Raw genomic sequence first — 16805 nt, 5'->3', positions numbered from 1 at the left:
TTATTAGGTGTAAAGGGTATAAGAAGTGTGCTAGTTCATAAAAAGAAAATTTGCCTATAGATACAACTTTGTCGATACATAGTACAGGTACACAGCAACTAAATGCAGTTTAGCATTTACCAGAAGTGGAAATAGATGCAATTGTGCAAACTAACAAGTGCAGATTTTTTTTAAACATGTGTACAGTAAATAAATATAAAGGCCTTGCAGTAAAAAAGCAGGTACACTAAGAAAATATATAGTATGTTTAAGAGATTCCTTATTAAAATGGGGTGGAGTAATGTGGAATGAGGGTGGAATTAAGTTGCTCATGAACATCAGCAAAAGCAGCAGTGTGTATTGTCATTTTGAAATTTCAAACAATAGAAAATTGTCCCTGACGTCAATAAAACCCCAATTCTTTTGCCAATGACTATGGCCGGAGCACGCATGCGCTCTACCGGGCTGTCGCCTCCCTTCCCCAGCCTCTCGGCTCTATCGTATCCTTGTTCTCTTTGTGCGAATTTTCAAGCTACGGGAATGAGCGATAGTCGGATACTTGCGAAGAAGCTTAGCGATGGCCAACGAAGAAACCCATTAATTGAGGCAATAGGGGCCATAACGACGATAAAGAAAACTAGAGATAGGTGGCCGAATGTTCTAGAATGGTCATGTGATGTCACGAGACCAGTTATGTCGCACTTTTGAAAAAAATTTCTGACGTAGTTTTTTTTTTTTTTTTTCTCACGATTTCTAAGGTCGGGTATTTCAGATGATTTATTTTTACAAGGTTGAATTGCATCTTAAAAGAGTGATTTGGTAAATAAAAATGCTTTCCACTTTTGATAATCTTTGCTCCCAGTCGTGCTTCTTTTCCTTTCCAACGAAAAGAAAAAAGACAACCGGGGCACGTGAAGGGTATTGACCAATCGGAGGCCGAGCTCCGAGCAGAAGGGTATAAATAGCGGGCATGTTACTGTGAGAGACGTCCGCCATTGAAGACTGGTGTTTGGGTAAAAAAAAGGAAAAATACAAGAAGTATTTGGTTTTAGGCATTCATTTCGAAACAGTGTTTCGTTTGTATCCGGACGAAAGAATCGTTCAGGAGCCTGCATTTGGGTCATCTTTTCCAGCAGAACTTCTTCGGCACTGTTTAATACATTTTGTTGTGCCCGTGAACGGAAAGGTAAATGTTTTAGTAACGGTACAGGTTTGAGTTCGCTATGTTTATTCAACCAGCGACTCGGATAGAATGAAAGGACGCAGGCAGCGGGTTGTAGCGAGTTTACATGTCGTCTTCGGGGCGGGGAAATTCAGCTCAGCTAGTAGTAGCTCTGGGTTTTTTTTTTTTTTTTTTGGTTATGTGAGGCTAAGCTACCTCGTGGTTAAATCCCAAATGCCTGTTTAGAGGGCATGTAGCGAACTACAATGGGATGTTGACGCCTTTACCTTAAACCGCGTGTAGGGCACCTATATAGGGGATAAGGCATCATTTGGGCTGGGTGCTGAGACATTTTGTACCTGCCCTGTCGGGTCGCCATTTTGTTGTCTGTTTTCCAACCTGTTTAACGTCGAACTACGAGTCGTTTTACACACAATAAGCGGGATTAAACATTTACATTCGTCTCCTTTTATTTTTTTAATTTATAAATGTAAAGTCTAACTTTTTTTTTCGTGATTTTTATTTTACCGGAGCTAATCTTTTTGCTCGGTTTTGCTAAATGTTATTTGATTTCACTCGATTGCGTCATGCAGGGCAAAACAATTATAGCGAGCTTAGCATTAGCACGCTGACACGGATTGGGCGTTGTGTGTGTGATTTTTGTTTACCAGTCTGCTTTTAAAATGTTTTTTTTAAAGCGGTGCACATTTGTTAATCTGGTTTATTTTGTCGTTTTCATTATCTCAGCGCTCTATTATCTCGCTAGCTAATACAAAGGTAGCGTTCAAGCCACCATGTGGTCCCGCGCGCCCCCTATTGGGTGTATAGTGACGGTACATGCAGCGGGGGGGAATCCTTTCTCAACTCTGGGGTTTTCCTGCTACTGGGTGCAGCGTGGAATTAAATGATCTCCCCAACAGTAACGAGTGTAATAATCTTGTACGAGTTTTCCTGAGTTGATGTCCACCACCCTTAACCCCTAACTGATAAAATTTGCAACGAATATCGAGCGGGAAAACAATGCAATTTTTTTTTTTTTTTAGAAAATAAAATTTCGAATTAGCTACCATTTTACTGTTTCTTTTCTTCCGAGGTCTAAAAGATCAAAATATATATTTACACAGTTATGTAATGTTTATGTAGTGTTCATTAGGAATTAAAGGACCGGTTGGTAAGAGACTTGAAGTAGTTCTGTGTGAGTAAATGTACCGAGTAAATAAAATAGTTCAAGTGTTGTTGTTTTATTATTTATTAATTGTAGTAAATGTGTCGTTGTTTTGCGGGCAGGACTGTTTACAGTGTAGTAATTGAATTAAATGACCTCCACTTGACCCCTATTGTTTATTAGAGTTTTGGTCGCCATGGCAGGGTCACAGTCGTGTCAGCTGTATGGTCCACGGCTCCTCGTGTGGGCGGGAAGAAAATAATGATGGCTGCATGTGATGTGGTTCAGATTACTGTTTTAGAAGGTGGACCACGGTTTACCATCTAACATTTTAAAGATGGCATTTACATTTGCTGTTTTTTAATAATTTTATAGTGATTTATGATAGTGTGCCTATATTAACTATTACTATTAATATATATAACTATTAATGTAGTGCTTTAATTTGAGTCAGTAAGTAGAGGTAGTTGAATACATGTACTTAGGAGTATTTATGTAAAGGAAATGCTTCCACCAAGAAATGTTTTGTTCAAACCAGTATGTTAATGTGACCAGCAGGGGGCAGTTCGCACAATGAACTCCTCCGTTTATGTGGAGGACTGCAGCCAGTTGCACCAGTTAAATTGGGGTTTAGGCAGTAAACCATGTGTTGAGAGTACATGGGTTAAAAGTAGGCAATTGAAGACTGTGCTTGTACCACAGACCAACATACTTTAGTCATAACTAGTAGTGATCGTAGTTTAAAATGTTTCATACAGTCAACTAATAACTAATAACTAAGTACATTGTTTATTAAGTGAACATGTTAAAATTAAGGGACACTGTTAGAGTTGTCTCTCTATAAGGTAAATAAAGTCCAAATGAACTTTTTGATGTAACCAGTTTGTTCATGTGTTTTTATTCTTTTTGTTCCTGCTCTACTTGATCTCTTGTGCAACAACAGCATTTTAATAAAAAAACTGAGTAATCAAAAATAATGACAAATATGTTTTAAGTGAAATTAAATATGATGAAACACAGAATAGAGTGTATTGTTGCAATAATAGTAATTTTGTGGTTAATTTGACGATCTATTTTCCATGACATTTCTGTGCCTTCACTTAAGGGGCTACTGGATTGTAGTTTATTATACAATTACTGATGTTTTAATGTACTGTTAAACAGAAATTCAGCAAAATGGCTGTGTCCAGTAATCATGGAACCAAAAATACCTTGTGAATTAAAAAATTATGCTTCTTACAAAGATAAATGAAAACGGTATGTTTATGGTCAGCAAACTTGAATAAAAAAAATTGCACAAACCATTATAACTTGTATCTGGGTACAATGCAAATAGCCCTCCCCTGAATTATTAGCATACTTATACCAATGCTATTGAAATTGCTGAATACCTGGATCAGGTGTGCCGAGTGAGCCGAAATATGGAGAAAAATATTTGATTTGTTCTACGTTTGTAAAATACACTCCATGTAAATAAATCCCAATAGTTAGCAATTTGTTTCTGCATCCTGAGGGAAGAAAGGACAGAACTAATCCTTCTGCTAACGCCTTTGCACTAGGGTGTTAGAAATGTTAGCTGCCCTGTATGCTAATTAAACAACTGTTAAAACATTTGGAGCTGTTGGGTGAAATGACTGTGCTCAAACTGCTTTCCCTGTTTACAGTGGCACGGGCAGAGGATGTGTAATGAAAACTGAGCTGCCCAGACAAATTCTTCAGAACCTCGCTCCGCGCATGCCTGTCTTTGGAGCAGAACCCACCATGTCTGAGCCAGTGCTTAGCATGAACAGGAACCCCCCTCCCCCAGAGTACAAGAACCATAAAAAACCTGGGCGCCTCACCAACCAGATCCAGTACCTTGAGAAAGTGGTGGTCAAAGCCTTGTGGAGGCACCAGTTCTCCTGGCCTTTCAGGCACCCTGTGGACGCTGTACAGCTCAACCTGCCTGTGAGTTGGGCTTCAGTGGGTTTCCAGCTGCATACGGTTGGGTTTTAAATGTATTTAAATTAAATAACATGGTTGTAATGGTTAAATCCGATTACCTCTCAGTATTATTTAGGTATTCCTTTAGTTTTTTTTGTAGCCAATCGGATGAGGTTTGCATTTTCTGCATGGCAAGACTTTGCCTGTTTAGTTTGTTGTTTGTAATTTGTAATGATTAAGGTCATATATCTGACTAGTTTAACCAGGTGTGTTAAAGAGCAGCAGAAAACACTCGGCAATATGTAACACAGCTTAGTAGCCAGTTAAAAGCTACATCTATTAATCATTTGGATATAAGGTACAATTAATTAGACAAATAGAAGCTGTGGTGGTTTTGTAGTTGTTTTTCTATCGATGGACAGAGAACGTAATAAGTGCATAAGCCAAGAAAGTGTAGGTAATGGGTAGAAAACCTAAACTGGCCACTTTATATAAATCAATGGTAGTGAATTTTTATTTTTTTTTGTGAATGAATGACTATTAAAGATAAGTTTTCGTTTTCCTGTTTTGTTTTCAGGATTATTATACAATAATCCAAAACCCAATGGACTTGAGCACCATCAAAAAGCGTCTTGAAAATAATTACTATTGGAGGGCTATGGAATGTGTTGAAGACTTCAACACGATGTTTACAAATTGTTATGTTTACAATCGGGTAAAAACTTTACTTCTCTTTTTAAAAAGATGGTCAGCTACGTGTACATTAATTCAAATTAAACCTTTTTGCTTTTTTTCCCCCCTCTTCAGCCTGGAGATGATATAGTTTTGATGGCCCAAGCTCTTGAAAAGCTGTTTCTTGAGAAAGTAGCTGAAATGCCACAGGATGAGTTTGTGATTACAGCAGTTACAAACAAGGCACCTCTGAAAGGACGGAGGATATCCACTGCAGGTATGCTTTAAAGAGCTTCACGGCAGTTAGAATTATTTTTTTGTTTAGCAGCCTTTAATAAAGCAGTACTTAATGAGTGAGGATGTGATTATAATGGGTATCACCAGGCTGTGATTTGATTGTAAGACCAGAGTGGGAGTATTCCTGTTAATGCATTGCCATTAAATTCTACTTTGTCTTTTAGTTAAACAAAAAGTACAGATATAGCTTGTAGATTGGTCATCAGACCAAAAGACGACTAAATGTGTGCAGCTTAATGTAGATCACTAGTACAAAACATTCAGGCCAAAAAGTTCTCATATTAGTGTCTTGGTGTCTTTCTATTCTTTTGGCTTTGTGTTCCGCGTACAATTTTCGAATGATGGTAAAAAAAAAAAAAATCACCAAAAGTAACTTGTCTCTTTGTGTTCATAACAGTCATGGGGAAAATACGGCCTCAGTCTCCTGTGTCTGAGGTTGTGTTTCAGCAGACAGTGACCGTGATACCTCCTGAAGCACTGCACACCATCTCGTCTACACCCCTGTCTGCGCAGCTTGAAGCCAAAGTCAGTCTTTTACACACAAAATGCGTTTTATGTGAAATGCGTTTAATGCCATGTTTCTTAACACACGTTTTTCTTTGCAGTTGAAAAAGGGGGTGAAAAGAAAAGCTGACACCACAACCCCCATGCCTCCTGTCCTTAACAGCAGTGAGTCATCTTCCTGTGTCTCAGAACCGAAGGTGTTGAAGTTGTTCTCACGGCGAGGCAGTGGGCGACCCATCAAACCACCACGTAAAGACCTGCCAGAGTCGCCACAGCAGCACCAAGTGGGCTGCCGTACCAAACTCTCTGAAAGGCTTAAATACTGTAATGGCATCTTGAAGGAGATGTTGACAAAAAGGCACTCTGGATATGCCTGGCCCTTCTACGAGCCTGTGGATACTGTGGCACTCTGCCTGCATGACTATCATGATATTATTCAACAGCCCATGGATTTGGGCACCATTAAAGTAAGACAAAGGATGAAATACTTTGGTCAAAAAATGAAACATGCACAGTATTTGATCAACAAAGACTTTTTTTTTTTTTTTGCTTAAATTTTGTGTCTCAAAGACCCATAGCGCCAGTACAACACTGTTTTGTTAATAAGGAAATGTATTGCACTTTCAAGTTTAACATTTCAAATTGTACGACTAAATTATAGCACTTTTCTATCAAATTGTCCAATAATCTTTAATAGACTTCCATTTATGGTGGTCTTTTATCATCTTTATTGGGTAAAAGCATGGTAATACTACAACTGTTCTGTATAGACTTGTACATGAACAGTAGATAAGGAAGAGAGAAGTGCTTTTCCCAAACTGGGTTGATTGTGCAATTATGTAGGCATGCTCTTAAACATTTTGGAGACAAGTTTCTCTAACGTATCAGCAGCCTAAGCCTCTGGCGTAACCCCAATACAAACCTTTCTTTTCTTTTTAGTTTATTTTTTTTTTAGAAGTGGAGGTCATTTCTTTTAGTTGATATCTTTTTATTTAAAATAATTTTACATTTAAATCTAGTAGTATATATTTTTTAATTAATATTTAATAAAGGTTGGCAAACATCCTATTCTAGCTAATCAAATTATTATTAATTTAATATAAATCTGTCAACACTACAAAGATGCAAAATTGCAGGTAAATGCAGTAGGTTATATTTTTAAACCATCAAAAACCCAGATGAAAATGGACTAGAATTGTCCCTCTCGTTAAGAAAGGCCACTATATTGTGTCAAGTGGTGTAAGGGGTGTCTAGTTGTTTGTAAATGTCAGTGTATACATACAGTTCAGAATCAGAAATAGCTTTTTTTTTTTTTTACCAAGTATGCTTATACACAAGGAATTAGACTTGGTGTCAAATTAGGAGCTTCCAGTGCAGGAGAAGTACAGACATAATGTAACAGAATAGTAAACCAGACAGTTAAATAATACAATATATTCAGAGTAAAAATATTGTTAAGTAAATGTACAGATGTTCTTTACAAGTGTGTCATTTACAAATGGACCATTTGGATTTGATGTACAAATGTGTCATTTATGATGGACAACAGTTGCATTCAGATTTGTCATCCCCCTCAGAAAAAGATGGACAATCGTGAGTACACCGATGCCTTGCAGTTTGCTGCAGACATTCGTCTTATGTTCTCGAACTGTTACAAGTACAACCCACCGAACCATGAGGTTGTGGCGATGGCCAGAAAACTCCAGGTGAGTGAGCTCATTTGTTTATTTATTTTTTGTTTGTTTTTTTTAAATTAAGAATACACTGACCAGAGTCTTGCCTTGGCCTAGTGTGCATCACAAGACTAGTGAATGAATGAATGCTGGTCTTCTCTTCTCAGGAGGTTTTTGAGTCCCGCTTTGCTAAAATTCCAGAGGAGTCGAGGGCTTCAGCACCTGGTCAGCACCTTGTGCCTAAAAGGAAGAAAAATAACGAGCAAGCAGAAGTCCGTCCAGCTCTGAGAGCAGCGAGTCAGATTCATCTTTGTCAGAAAGCTCGTCAGACTCTGAAGACGAAGAGAAAAGGGCACAAAGATTGTCTGTTCTAGAGGAACAGGTATTGTACGGTATTGTTCATGCTTTTGTTTGTGTAGAAAATTTTCCCTTCATTTTCTAAATAAATGCACCACCTCTGTTAATCAGCTTAAGGCGGTGCGGCAGCAGCTGCAAATACTGACCCAAACACCATTGCTGAAGCAAAAGAAGAAAGAGAAGTCAAAGAAGGAGAAAAGAAAAAATGATAAACGAAAGGGTGGTGAAGTGCAAAAACCAGTTCCAGAGAAGGTGCACAGGAGATCGAGTGGCAGCAAGTCATCAGGGTTGGTGAACACTCACTTACGCTCAGCTATTTTAAGCGCGTTTTGTAGTTTTACTGGTCTAAATACAAACCCCTTTTGTGGTCAGGAGGAATATGGAGAGCAAAGCGTACGAGTCTGAAGAAGAGGAACTCGCTCTGCCCATGTCCTATGAAGACAAACGACGTTTAAGTCTGGACATCAACAAGCTGCCTGGAGACAAACTAGGCAAAGTGGTAAATATCATCAAGGCCAGAGAACCTATGCTTAGAGACACAGACCCTGAGGAGATTGAGATTGACTTTGAGGCACTCAAACCAACTACGCTCCGAGCTTTGGAAACTTTTGTCATGACCTGCCTAAAGAAAAAGCCTAAGACGCCTGGACGTGAGTAAACAACTTTTAACAACTGTGGTAAAATCTGTATTATTACCACTGCTACAGGCAGTTTGTTAAATTATGCTTGTCTTTTTACTCTCTCTGTGTGTGTGTGTGTGTGTGTGTGTGTGTGTGTGTGTGTGTGTGTGTAGAGAAAAATCCACAAAAACCCAAAAAAGATGAAAAAATGAAGGAAATTGTGAAACAGAATGCCAATGAAGAGCCGGCCTTGAACAAGAGGACCAAGGCAAAAAGTAAGAACATATTTCCAGACTGGAGGATCCTATTTTATACCTGCTGCTTTTAGTAATTAGAACGATTTACATAATCTTTACAGAACTGTTTACGTGAAAATGGCTTCCTAGATGCACCTAAAGTAAATACTCAGTCAATTCACTTAAGGAAGTCTGAGGAGGTTCTTGGTCAGATGTTCAAACCTGCATAGTGTGACAGCCAAAGCCATGTTTAATACATGCAGGTGGTGTCATGAGAACACCTCAATATTTTTTTTTTATTAAGATTCAAATTGATCTGTTTTTATTTCAGGCATTTGTTGTTTGGATTTGCTTGCTTGTACAGTGTATATTGCTTTACAAAAATTTTTTTTTTTTCTCTTGTTAAAAAATACAACTACTACTTTGCATTCATCTCAACAGTCATTGTTTTTCTGGTTTTCTCTAATTTTTTTTTAGGTGAACAGTCATCAGAGCCCAAGGAGCTGGCGCTCTCGTCTCGCCTTAGTGAGAGTAGCAGTTCCTCCTCTGGTTCTGAGAGCAGTAGTTCTGACTCTAGTTCTTCTGATAGCAGTGACTCTGAATCAGGTTAGCTGATCTCCACAAGCACTTTCTCCCTCTTTTCCCTCCTTTTATTTAATTTTATTTTTTTTACCCTCACCAGGGCAAAGTTGAAATTTTCCCATTCCCCACATTTTTACTAGTTGGTTAAAGGGAAGAAAAAGACAAACCAAAAAATATATTTTCTTGGACACTGTTTTTCTCATTGATAAAACCAATGTCACTTTAACACATACTGGAATACCAGATACTTGAATGCTACTGAATTAATATTTTTTTTTGTTTGGATATTGTTAAGTGGGTGCAAGATAATGTTTTTGTTTTTTTTATATATATTTTGTGCACTTTTCTTTGCAAATAAGTCTTGTTACACACACTCTGGCTATAGTTTTGTCAGGTGGTATTTTCCTATTGTGTGGTGAATTGTTTTATTTCTTTTTAATTATTATTTTGTAGCTTTTGATAATTTTGTTTGTTTCATCTTAATCACTTATTTGTCTGTTGGCGTTTTCTAAGACAGTGCTGTAGTTTGAAATGAGGCCAGCTAGTGCTCAGTGCACAGAAAGTCCTGATGATGCTTTGTGCAACCCAAATGCACCACTACATGTTACCTGTATGACACTGACAAAACTAGCTTTTGAAGGTATGTCCAAATGCAAATAAATGAGTCATTTAAAATAATACAATGTAAAGCAAAACATTTGTCTAGCTTACAGCTTTTTATACTTTTATCCAGAGTAAAAGTCGGTGTAACATAACTGTTTTTACAGCACTGCTGTAATTTCCCCCGTAGCTTTTTTAATTACACAAAAAATGTTACCTAGGCACTAAATTCTTTTTATTTTTTATAAGACAATGACTATGAGACCATATTTATGATGTACAGGTATAACTATGATAAGGTCATATACATTACATTATATAATGTATACATGTCCCCATATACATTTGAGAGACAGAAAATAGATTTTGAGGAACATTTTGTCATGTTGAGTTCCAGCTGGTCCTCTTTTAAACCTTGCTGCATTGATTCATCACTGTGTGGTTCTATTGTTGCATTTGTTTAAAGTGTGACTTCATCCTTTGTAAATATATGTAGGTTTTTGTAAAGTAACAGATGTTTAAAACAAAAAAACCAAACAAACCTTAAAGCCGATTGTGTGAAAATGCATCGCGATGTTGTATTCAGGTACTGAACAGATTGTAATTGGCATGGGTGCAGTAGGACCAAGCAAATTATATTTTAGTAGCTGGACATTTGTCCTCTCAACTTCTCTTTTTTTTTTTTTTTTTAGCTGTGTAATTTACCTAAACAGGTATAAAGTTGACTTTGGTGTTTGACACCCGGACAATTGAATAAACTCGTTTTCTTAGACACCTGTTGTACATTTTAAGACTAGTGGTGTGTTTTGTCTTTTATTTTGCCATCACATGTTTCTTTCACTTTTGCTCTTCATCACATTCACTATTGCAGATCTCATGCACATTTTTACTCACGTTATGCCGAGCATGCACACCTGAGAATGTAAAGGGACTGGTGTTGGGACATCTCACACTTCAAAATCTACTAACTAGCTTTTGCTTCTGTTGTCATGTGTATGTCCAGCATAGTTATGGTCTAACTAACCTGTGATTTTTTTTATTTCTATTCAATTCATGGGTAACCAGTCCTGGAAAAAAAAATCGGCTAGACAGTAGCAGTGTGTGGAGTTTAGGCTCAGCCCTTTCCCTTGCACAGCTTGCACTCATTCATTATGCGTGTCTTACAGAGCAGAAACCTAAGAAGAAAAACAAAGCCCATGGTCATGGCACCAAAATTAAAAACAAGGTAAAGAAAAAAATACATTTAGCCTTGACCTAAGGATTTTATATAGTTTGGGTGCATGGAGCCTTTCACTTCGTGCAACACAGTGAAATTCCCCCCTCCTTCCATGATCAGGCGTTGAAGAGCATTGCCCTTGAGCGGAAGGAGTCCACTAAAGACCCGTCTGAGCAGACCATCAAGCCACCTGCTGAGGAGGCCGAAGCGCCACCAGGTCAGGCTCACTGCACCTGCACCCCCTTCTTGTGTGTATAAGTGTGTGTGTTGTAGACTTGTGCACTGTGGTGTAGGTACTGTAAAAATTATGGCTAATAAATAAATACATTTTATGGCTTCCAATTTTTACAAAAACAATTTGCAAGATTAAAATTGTAGTGCTGTACTTCATTTTTAAATATTCATAAAAATGTCATGCCATCTATTTTCTTTTACACATTTGTCCAGTGAATAGAATTCAGCTCCAGGCTGGTAATTATGTGACCAAAAAACCCTAATTACAGTATAATGCGTATAGTTAAGATGGTAAAGGTTCTCGTAATTGATCCAAATTAGTGTGCAAGTACTTCATTTTATAGTATTGCCTTCTCAAAGGACTCCTGCAGTGTATCATATTTGTCTGAAATGAGAAGTGTTGAAAGATGGCTGTCCTTCCGAAATGGACTTTTATCTCCAAAGTGCCAAAGCAATTTAAAGCCTGTTGATAAAACTGCCACTTTGTCCAGTTGTTCAGCTTTTAATCCATCATTTGTTTCCTCTTACACCTTTACTGTACCTTCCACTTTAGCTCTGCACAGCCAGCTACCTCCTCAGCCATCCAGACCCAGTGCCAAAGCCACTCCTTTAGTTCGAAAGACCTGGATGACCACACAAAATATGCCCTCTGAGCACAGCCCCTCATCTCCCACTGACCTTCCTGCCGCAGACATTCCCACCTCCTTTTCCTCCTGCCTTACCCTCATACCAATGCCATCTACGTCATCCCCCCCCATAGCCTGTGCACATCCGCCTGCTTCACCCAGTCTCTTTACTGTCCAAAATTCCCCAGTATCTGCTCCCACATACCCAGCATTTCCCCTCTCAACTGCAGCCCCTGTAAATCCTGTGATTAAGGCTCAGCTCAAAGGTAAGACGTTGCTCTGAATTGCCCTGCTTTCCGCCTGTTTGATTCCCTTGTCTCATCCACCTGTGGCCCTCAATCCCCAAACCCGTGAGACTGATTAGCTCTGCATGCGCTGCCTTTCTTCCATTGCGTGGCTAAGAATTGTGTTTTTGCCTCGTTGCTAGATTTATTTGTTGTCTCCGTCTTTTCAACCCATGGCTGCATTATTTGCTTCTTGTCCATGTCCTGCTTTTTATTAGCCCCGAATATTTCATGCTTGCTTTTATTAATTGTCTATTCACTGTAAATTCTTTTAAAACTTCAGGTTTCCCTGCTCTGCTTTCTCCACTTTCTTCTCCTCCTGGACTGCCCTCTTCAAACTCTGCAGCATCTGTAGCAAGACACCAGCCCACCACCAAGCAGGAGGTAAGTCTAATACTTCTGCAATTTCCATGGTAAAATGACCAGCTGTGTGTGAGTGAGGAGAGAGGGGAGTTGATGAATAACTGGCTGTTTATATCGACTGGAACAGAAAACAGAAGCTCTCTTGCCCCTAATGTAGTGTTTGTCAGTCATATATTAAAGAGGATGACAGTTGGCACGTTGCTGTGGCATGGAGATTTGCTTGCACCCTGCAGTAATTTGGTGCTGAGGCTGGAATGTGCAATATGTTTGCACCCTCATATGCTGAATTTAAAAGAGATTGACTTTGGAGGACTTATTGCTCTAATTTGTTTTTTAGTTTCGCTTTCGACATGTGCTGAGTGCTTGCACTGAGTTGCTTTTTCCAACTGAGCAAATATTTTTCTCCCTCTCTCTATAAAAGCAGTGTCCCAGTTTGACCACTCTGTTGGAAGATAAGGAGGAACCAGGTGTAGCGGGAGAGTCTCAGCTGCACACAACCCCTGGTTAGCATTTTTTCTGAGTCTTGTTCCTTCTGACTCATATTTCTAGCCACTGTTTTAACTGGGATTCTTTCTCTTCTTTCACACAGGTACTAAACCCACAGAAGATGCAGAACCACACAAACCGAGCCAAGACCACAAGCCCAGTGTGGCTAAAACGGTACCTCCTTGCATTATATTGTGTTTTAAATGAACACTGTGCCACATTTTAATGCAAATATAAGCAATCAGTTTGTTTGCAAGTTTTCTATATTAAACGTATTTGTGTTTGACTTGGATAGGAGATTGTTTTGAAACATGCAGACTCCTGGACAAGCCTGGGCAAGATGGCTGCTCTTGCTCCTTCTGCCATTCGATCATCCAAGGAGAGTTTCCAACAATTCCGCAAGGTTGCCATGGAGAAGGAGGAGCGAGAAAGGGCACGTAAGCTCCAGCTGGAGGCTGGTCGAGAGCGGAGCGGCTCCGACAAAAGCAGGTGGAGTGAACATGCTGGCCCAACACCAGCCTTCTGTGGCCTTTATTCTGACTAATGGAGGTTTGACTGCTCACTCTTTAACCTTAAATTGAGTGTTTAAATTGATCTTTCATGCCGTAATATTTAAGCATGAATCGTTAATTTAAAAAGCATGTAATATTCATTTGGATGGACCCAATTCACACCACTATTATGCCTGTAAGTTTTCTGCAGCTTCTATATGGCATTATAGTTGTATTAAGTGTGAAAATTGTGTTCAAGGCACTTTTTTGTATTTCTGGAGGGAAAACTACTAAGTGCACATTCACAAGACAGCTTGTTAAGGTTCCAGACGAAGGACTTCTTTGGATCCCCCATTACAGCTCATGTCTTATTCATTTTCTTCATGGCTGCAGCCCAGTGTGGATGGTTGCATAACAGCAGGTTCAGCAGTACTGTGTAAAACTAACTGACAGTGTTGCTTTTTAATGATTCGCAGCCTGACACAGCAGCTTGCTAAGACCAAATTAGAGATTCAGGCCTCCAGGACGGAGATGGAGTCTGCAGAGCTTCCCATTATGGCAGCCATTTTAGACCAACCTAAAACGCCAGAAACTTCTGCCATGGACCGCGAAAGAGAGATGGCACGCAAGAGAGAGCAAGAGAGACGCAGACGGGAAGCTGTGAGTACCTCTCTGTCTGTTCGGTGAACACATTTCCATAGCCCTTGTACCTTGTTTGGAACTGTTTTATGCATTCCACTGCAAAAATCTGGTTCTCCGTTTGGCCAGGGGTCTCTATCAAAGCACTAGTTATCATTTATAACAAGGTTCTTACTTTGACCTGCCTTTACCTTTCCAAATCTAATCCTTCCTTAAACTGTTTTATGCTAGATAACTTGTACAAAACTAATGCCAAACACGGACAAGATCTGTAAACCAGCACCAGGAACTTCAAGAACAGGGAACAAATCAAAGATGATTATTGCTATCTTGTGGTTCAAGGCCACAAGAGGCTACCAACTGTATTTAAATGGAATCCAGTTTTATCCTTAAAGGGCTATTAAAGTTGCAGGTTTTTATTTCTAGTTGGTAAGGAACCACTGAAATTGACTGAAGGATATTTCGTGAACTGATTAAAACCGGTGGAATGCCGATTGGCTATAATTAAAGCCTTCAGCCACTTTTATAAGAGTAAACTGCCTGCCGATATTTTTTTTTTTTAAATGCATTCTACTGAGTCGTAGTAGCTAACTTAAAAACTAGATGTGTATTCTGCTCCAGCAATGACTCACCTGTGTAATAAAGCATAATTAGCTATTTGCGTAGCCAGCAACATATCCACAATGTGCTTCTGTATAAGGGTTCTTCACTATTTTCCACAAAGGGCTGGTGTAGATATATTGTTTTGTATTTCACACCAATCAGGAATCGCATCCAATTTTACTTATTTAGCCAGTTCAGCCCTGTTTCTGATAAGTGTGTCTCCTATTTAGTAGGAATGAAAGCCTGCAGCCACACCAGCAACACAGTAATAGCATTCAAGTATTTAAATTTGACGTGTGTGTGTGTGTGTGTGTGTGTGTGTGTGTGTGTGTGTGTGTGTGTGTGTGTGTGTATATTATTAACACCTGCCCACATTTTCTCTTTTCAGTTGTCTGGAACCATTGACATGACCATGCAGCATGACATCATGGCCACCTTTGAGAAAAACCTCGACTGAAATGACTAAAAAAATATATAAATAAATACATATAAAGAATTATTTGTTTAAAAAAAAACACATATATACATAGATATACATGCTACTTTTATGTGTCAAGAGTAGCTGGTCTTCTCCGCTCGCTAACAAGCTCCACGAGTCCTGGTGACTGAAACGGGTTCTCACACCTCACCAGTGTCGTTGACTCACTTTACTCACTTTAGCACATTTTTATGGAAGTGACTGTAGATAAAAAAAACTAAAAATGTAAGAAGTTGATACTGTACAGTGTACAATTAAAGTGGAGCATGCCATGCAATGGGCCGCTTGTGCATTGAAATGATATAATATGTAATGATATTGGTATTTAGATGTTTGCTTAAGTTCGAATATTGAGGTACACATAGTCACTTCCTTTTGTGAAGGGTAAAAATGTAACTAAAATGGTGATTGCTCATCCAATACTGTATGTTTTATTTTGCATTCTCCCTCCCCCCTTTATTTTGTACTGAAAATGATGTCCATTGTTGCTTTTATATACTAAGAAGTAAAGAAACGGGTCTGCTTGCACTGAGTGTTGTTAAAACTGATGGGTCTATAAAGCAGGAAGTAAGAAATGCTCTACTTGTATATTTATGGAGTTCAAAGCAGTTGTATGTGAATAACATTCCATTGTCAGTTTCCAAAACATGTCACTGTATAGATGCATCTTTACAGCATCCCCTTCAATGCTTTACAGTGGTAAGATGCATATGCGAAAGCCTTACGAGTTGTAATTATATTCTTTGGCAGTATCCACTGGTTTCCTAAATGTAGCATGAAAAGTGAAGGGATGTACATTTGTGATTTGCAATATGAACATTTGTAAAAAAGAAGTTTGTGGTAATAATAGTTGCAAATCTTCAAATCGGTTGCATTTTTCTGCTTTGTGATTCATACATTTACTGTCTAAATGTTGCATTGAAGTCATCTTAGACAGCAAAGTAACTCCATGTTCAATTGAAACAATCAGTATTTTGTCTGTAGTAGAAGTAATATGCATACGAATGTGACCTTTGCATATATTATTCCGTAATATAATTGCTATTGTATGTCATTGCGTGACTGACGATATATATTTTGATTACAAAGAATTGTTTAAGTGAATTATAATGCACAGTGCAATTCCAGTTAACTTTTCTGTGACGCACCGCAAAATCCTAGTGTTGCTTTAACTGTTCTGTAAGGCATTTAAAAACTCACTGTTGATTCAGTGTTTGGCAGGTTACTATGCCTACAGTTTGTAGTCTGTGTTTAGTTAAGGTGTTTGTGCAAAACCTGCAATTTTGTTTTTCCTTTGACCCTGATGCTTGTGGTGATCTCTTCTCAGTTGACTTCCTTCTGTCCATCACTCAAGCACTTTATTCAGCATCCTGGTAGGACACAAGTGAAGAAGGATATGGGGATATTTCATAGTGACCATAGTCTAGTAAAAATAAAAATAATCAAATAAACTATTTTCAATTAAGTGGGTTTGCCTTTACTACTTATTACTTTTTTTTATTAATTATTTTTACATTTTCAGTTTTTTTTTTTCTCATGTGCCAATATTCACACAATTCCAGTTATGGCTGGTATTAAATAGGCTAAAATATGTGTACAAGGGTTCCTAAAATAT

General features: G+C 38.5%; 1 protein-coding gene across 1 annotated transcript; it reads left to right on the top strand.

Moving 5' to 3' along the window:
* Positions 1–282: 282 nt before the first annotated feature.
* brdt (bromodomain, testis-specific) lies at positions 283–16655 on the top strand. The gene is given in 22 exon segments (XM_046835962.1): positions 283–798; positions 3971–4253; positions 4807–4944; positions 5037–5178; positions 5596–5723; positions 5804–6169; positions 7280–7408; positions 7543–7638; positions 7641–7757; positions 7844–8019; positions 8105–8382; positions 8526–8627; positions 9066–9194; positions 10937–10995; positions 11107–11203; positions 11774–12112; positions 12414–12514; positions 12915–12996; positions 13083–13153; positions 13275–13468; positions 13947–14130; positions 15101–16655. Coding segments are annotated over 22 exon segments (3327 nt in total). The 5' UTR covers positions 283–751; the 3' UTR covers positions 15170–16655.
* The last annotated feature ends 150 nt before the right edge of the window (positions 16656–16805 follow it).

The sequence above is a fragment of the Silurus meridionalis genome, chromosome 1 (genome assembly GCF_014805685.1).
Source record: "Silurus meridionalis isolate SWU-2019-XX chromosome 1, ASM1480568v1, whole genome shotgun sequence".
Lineage (NCBI taxonomy): Eukaryota > Metazoa > Chordata > Actinopteri > Siluriformes > Siluridae > Silurus > Silurus meridionalis.
The sequence above is the reverse complement of the archived record's forward strand: the minus strand, read 5'-3'. Positions and strand labels throughout refer to the sequence as shown.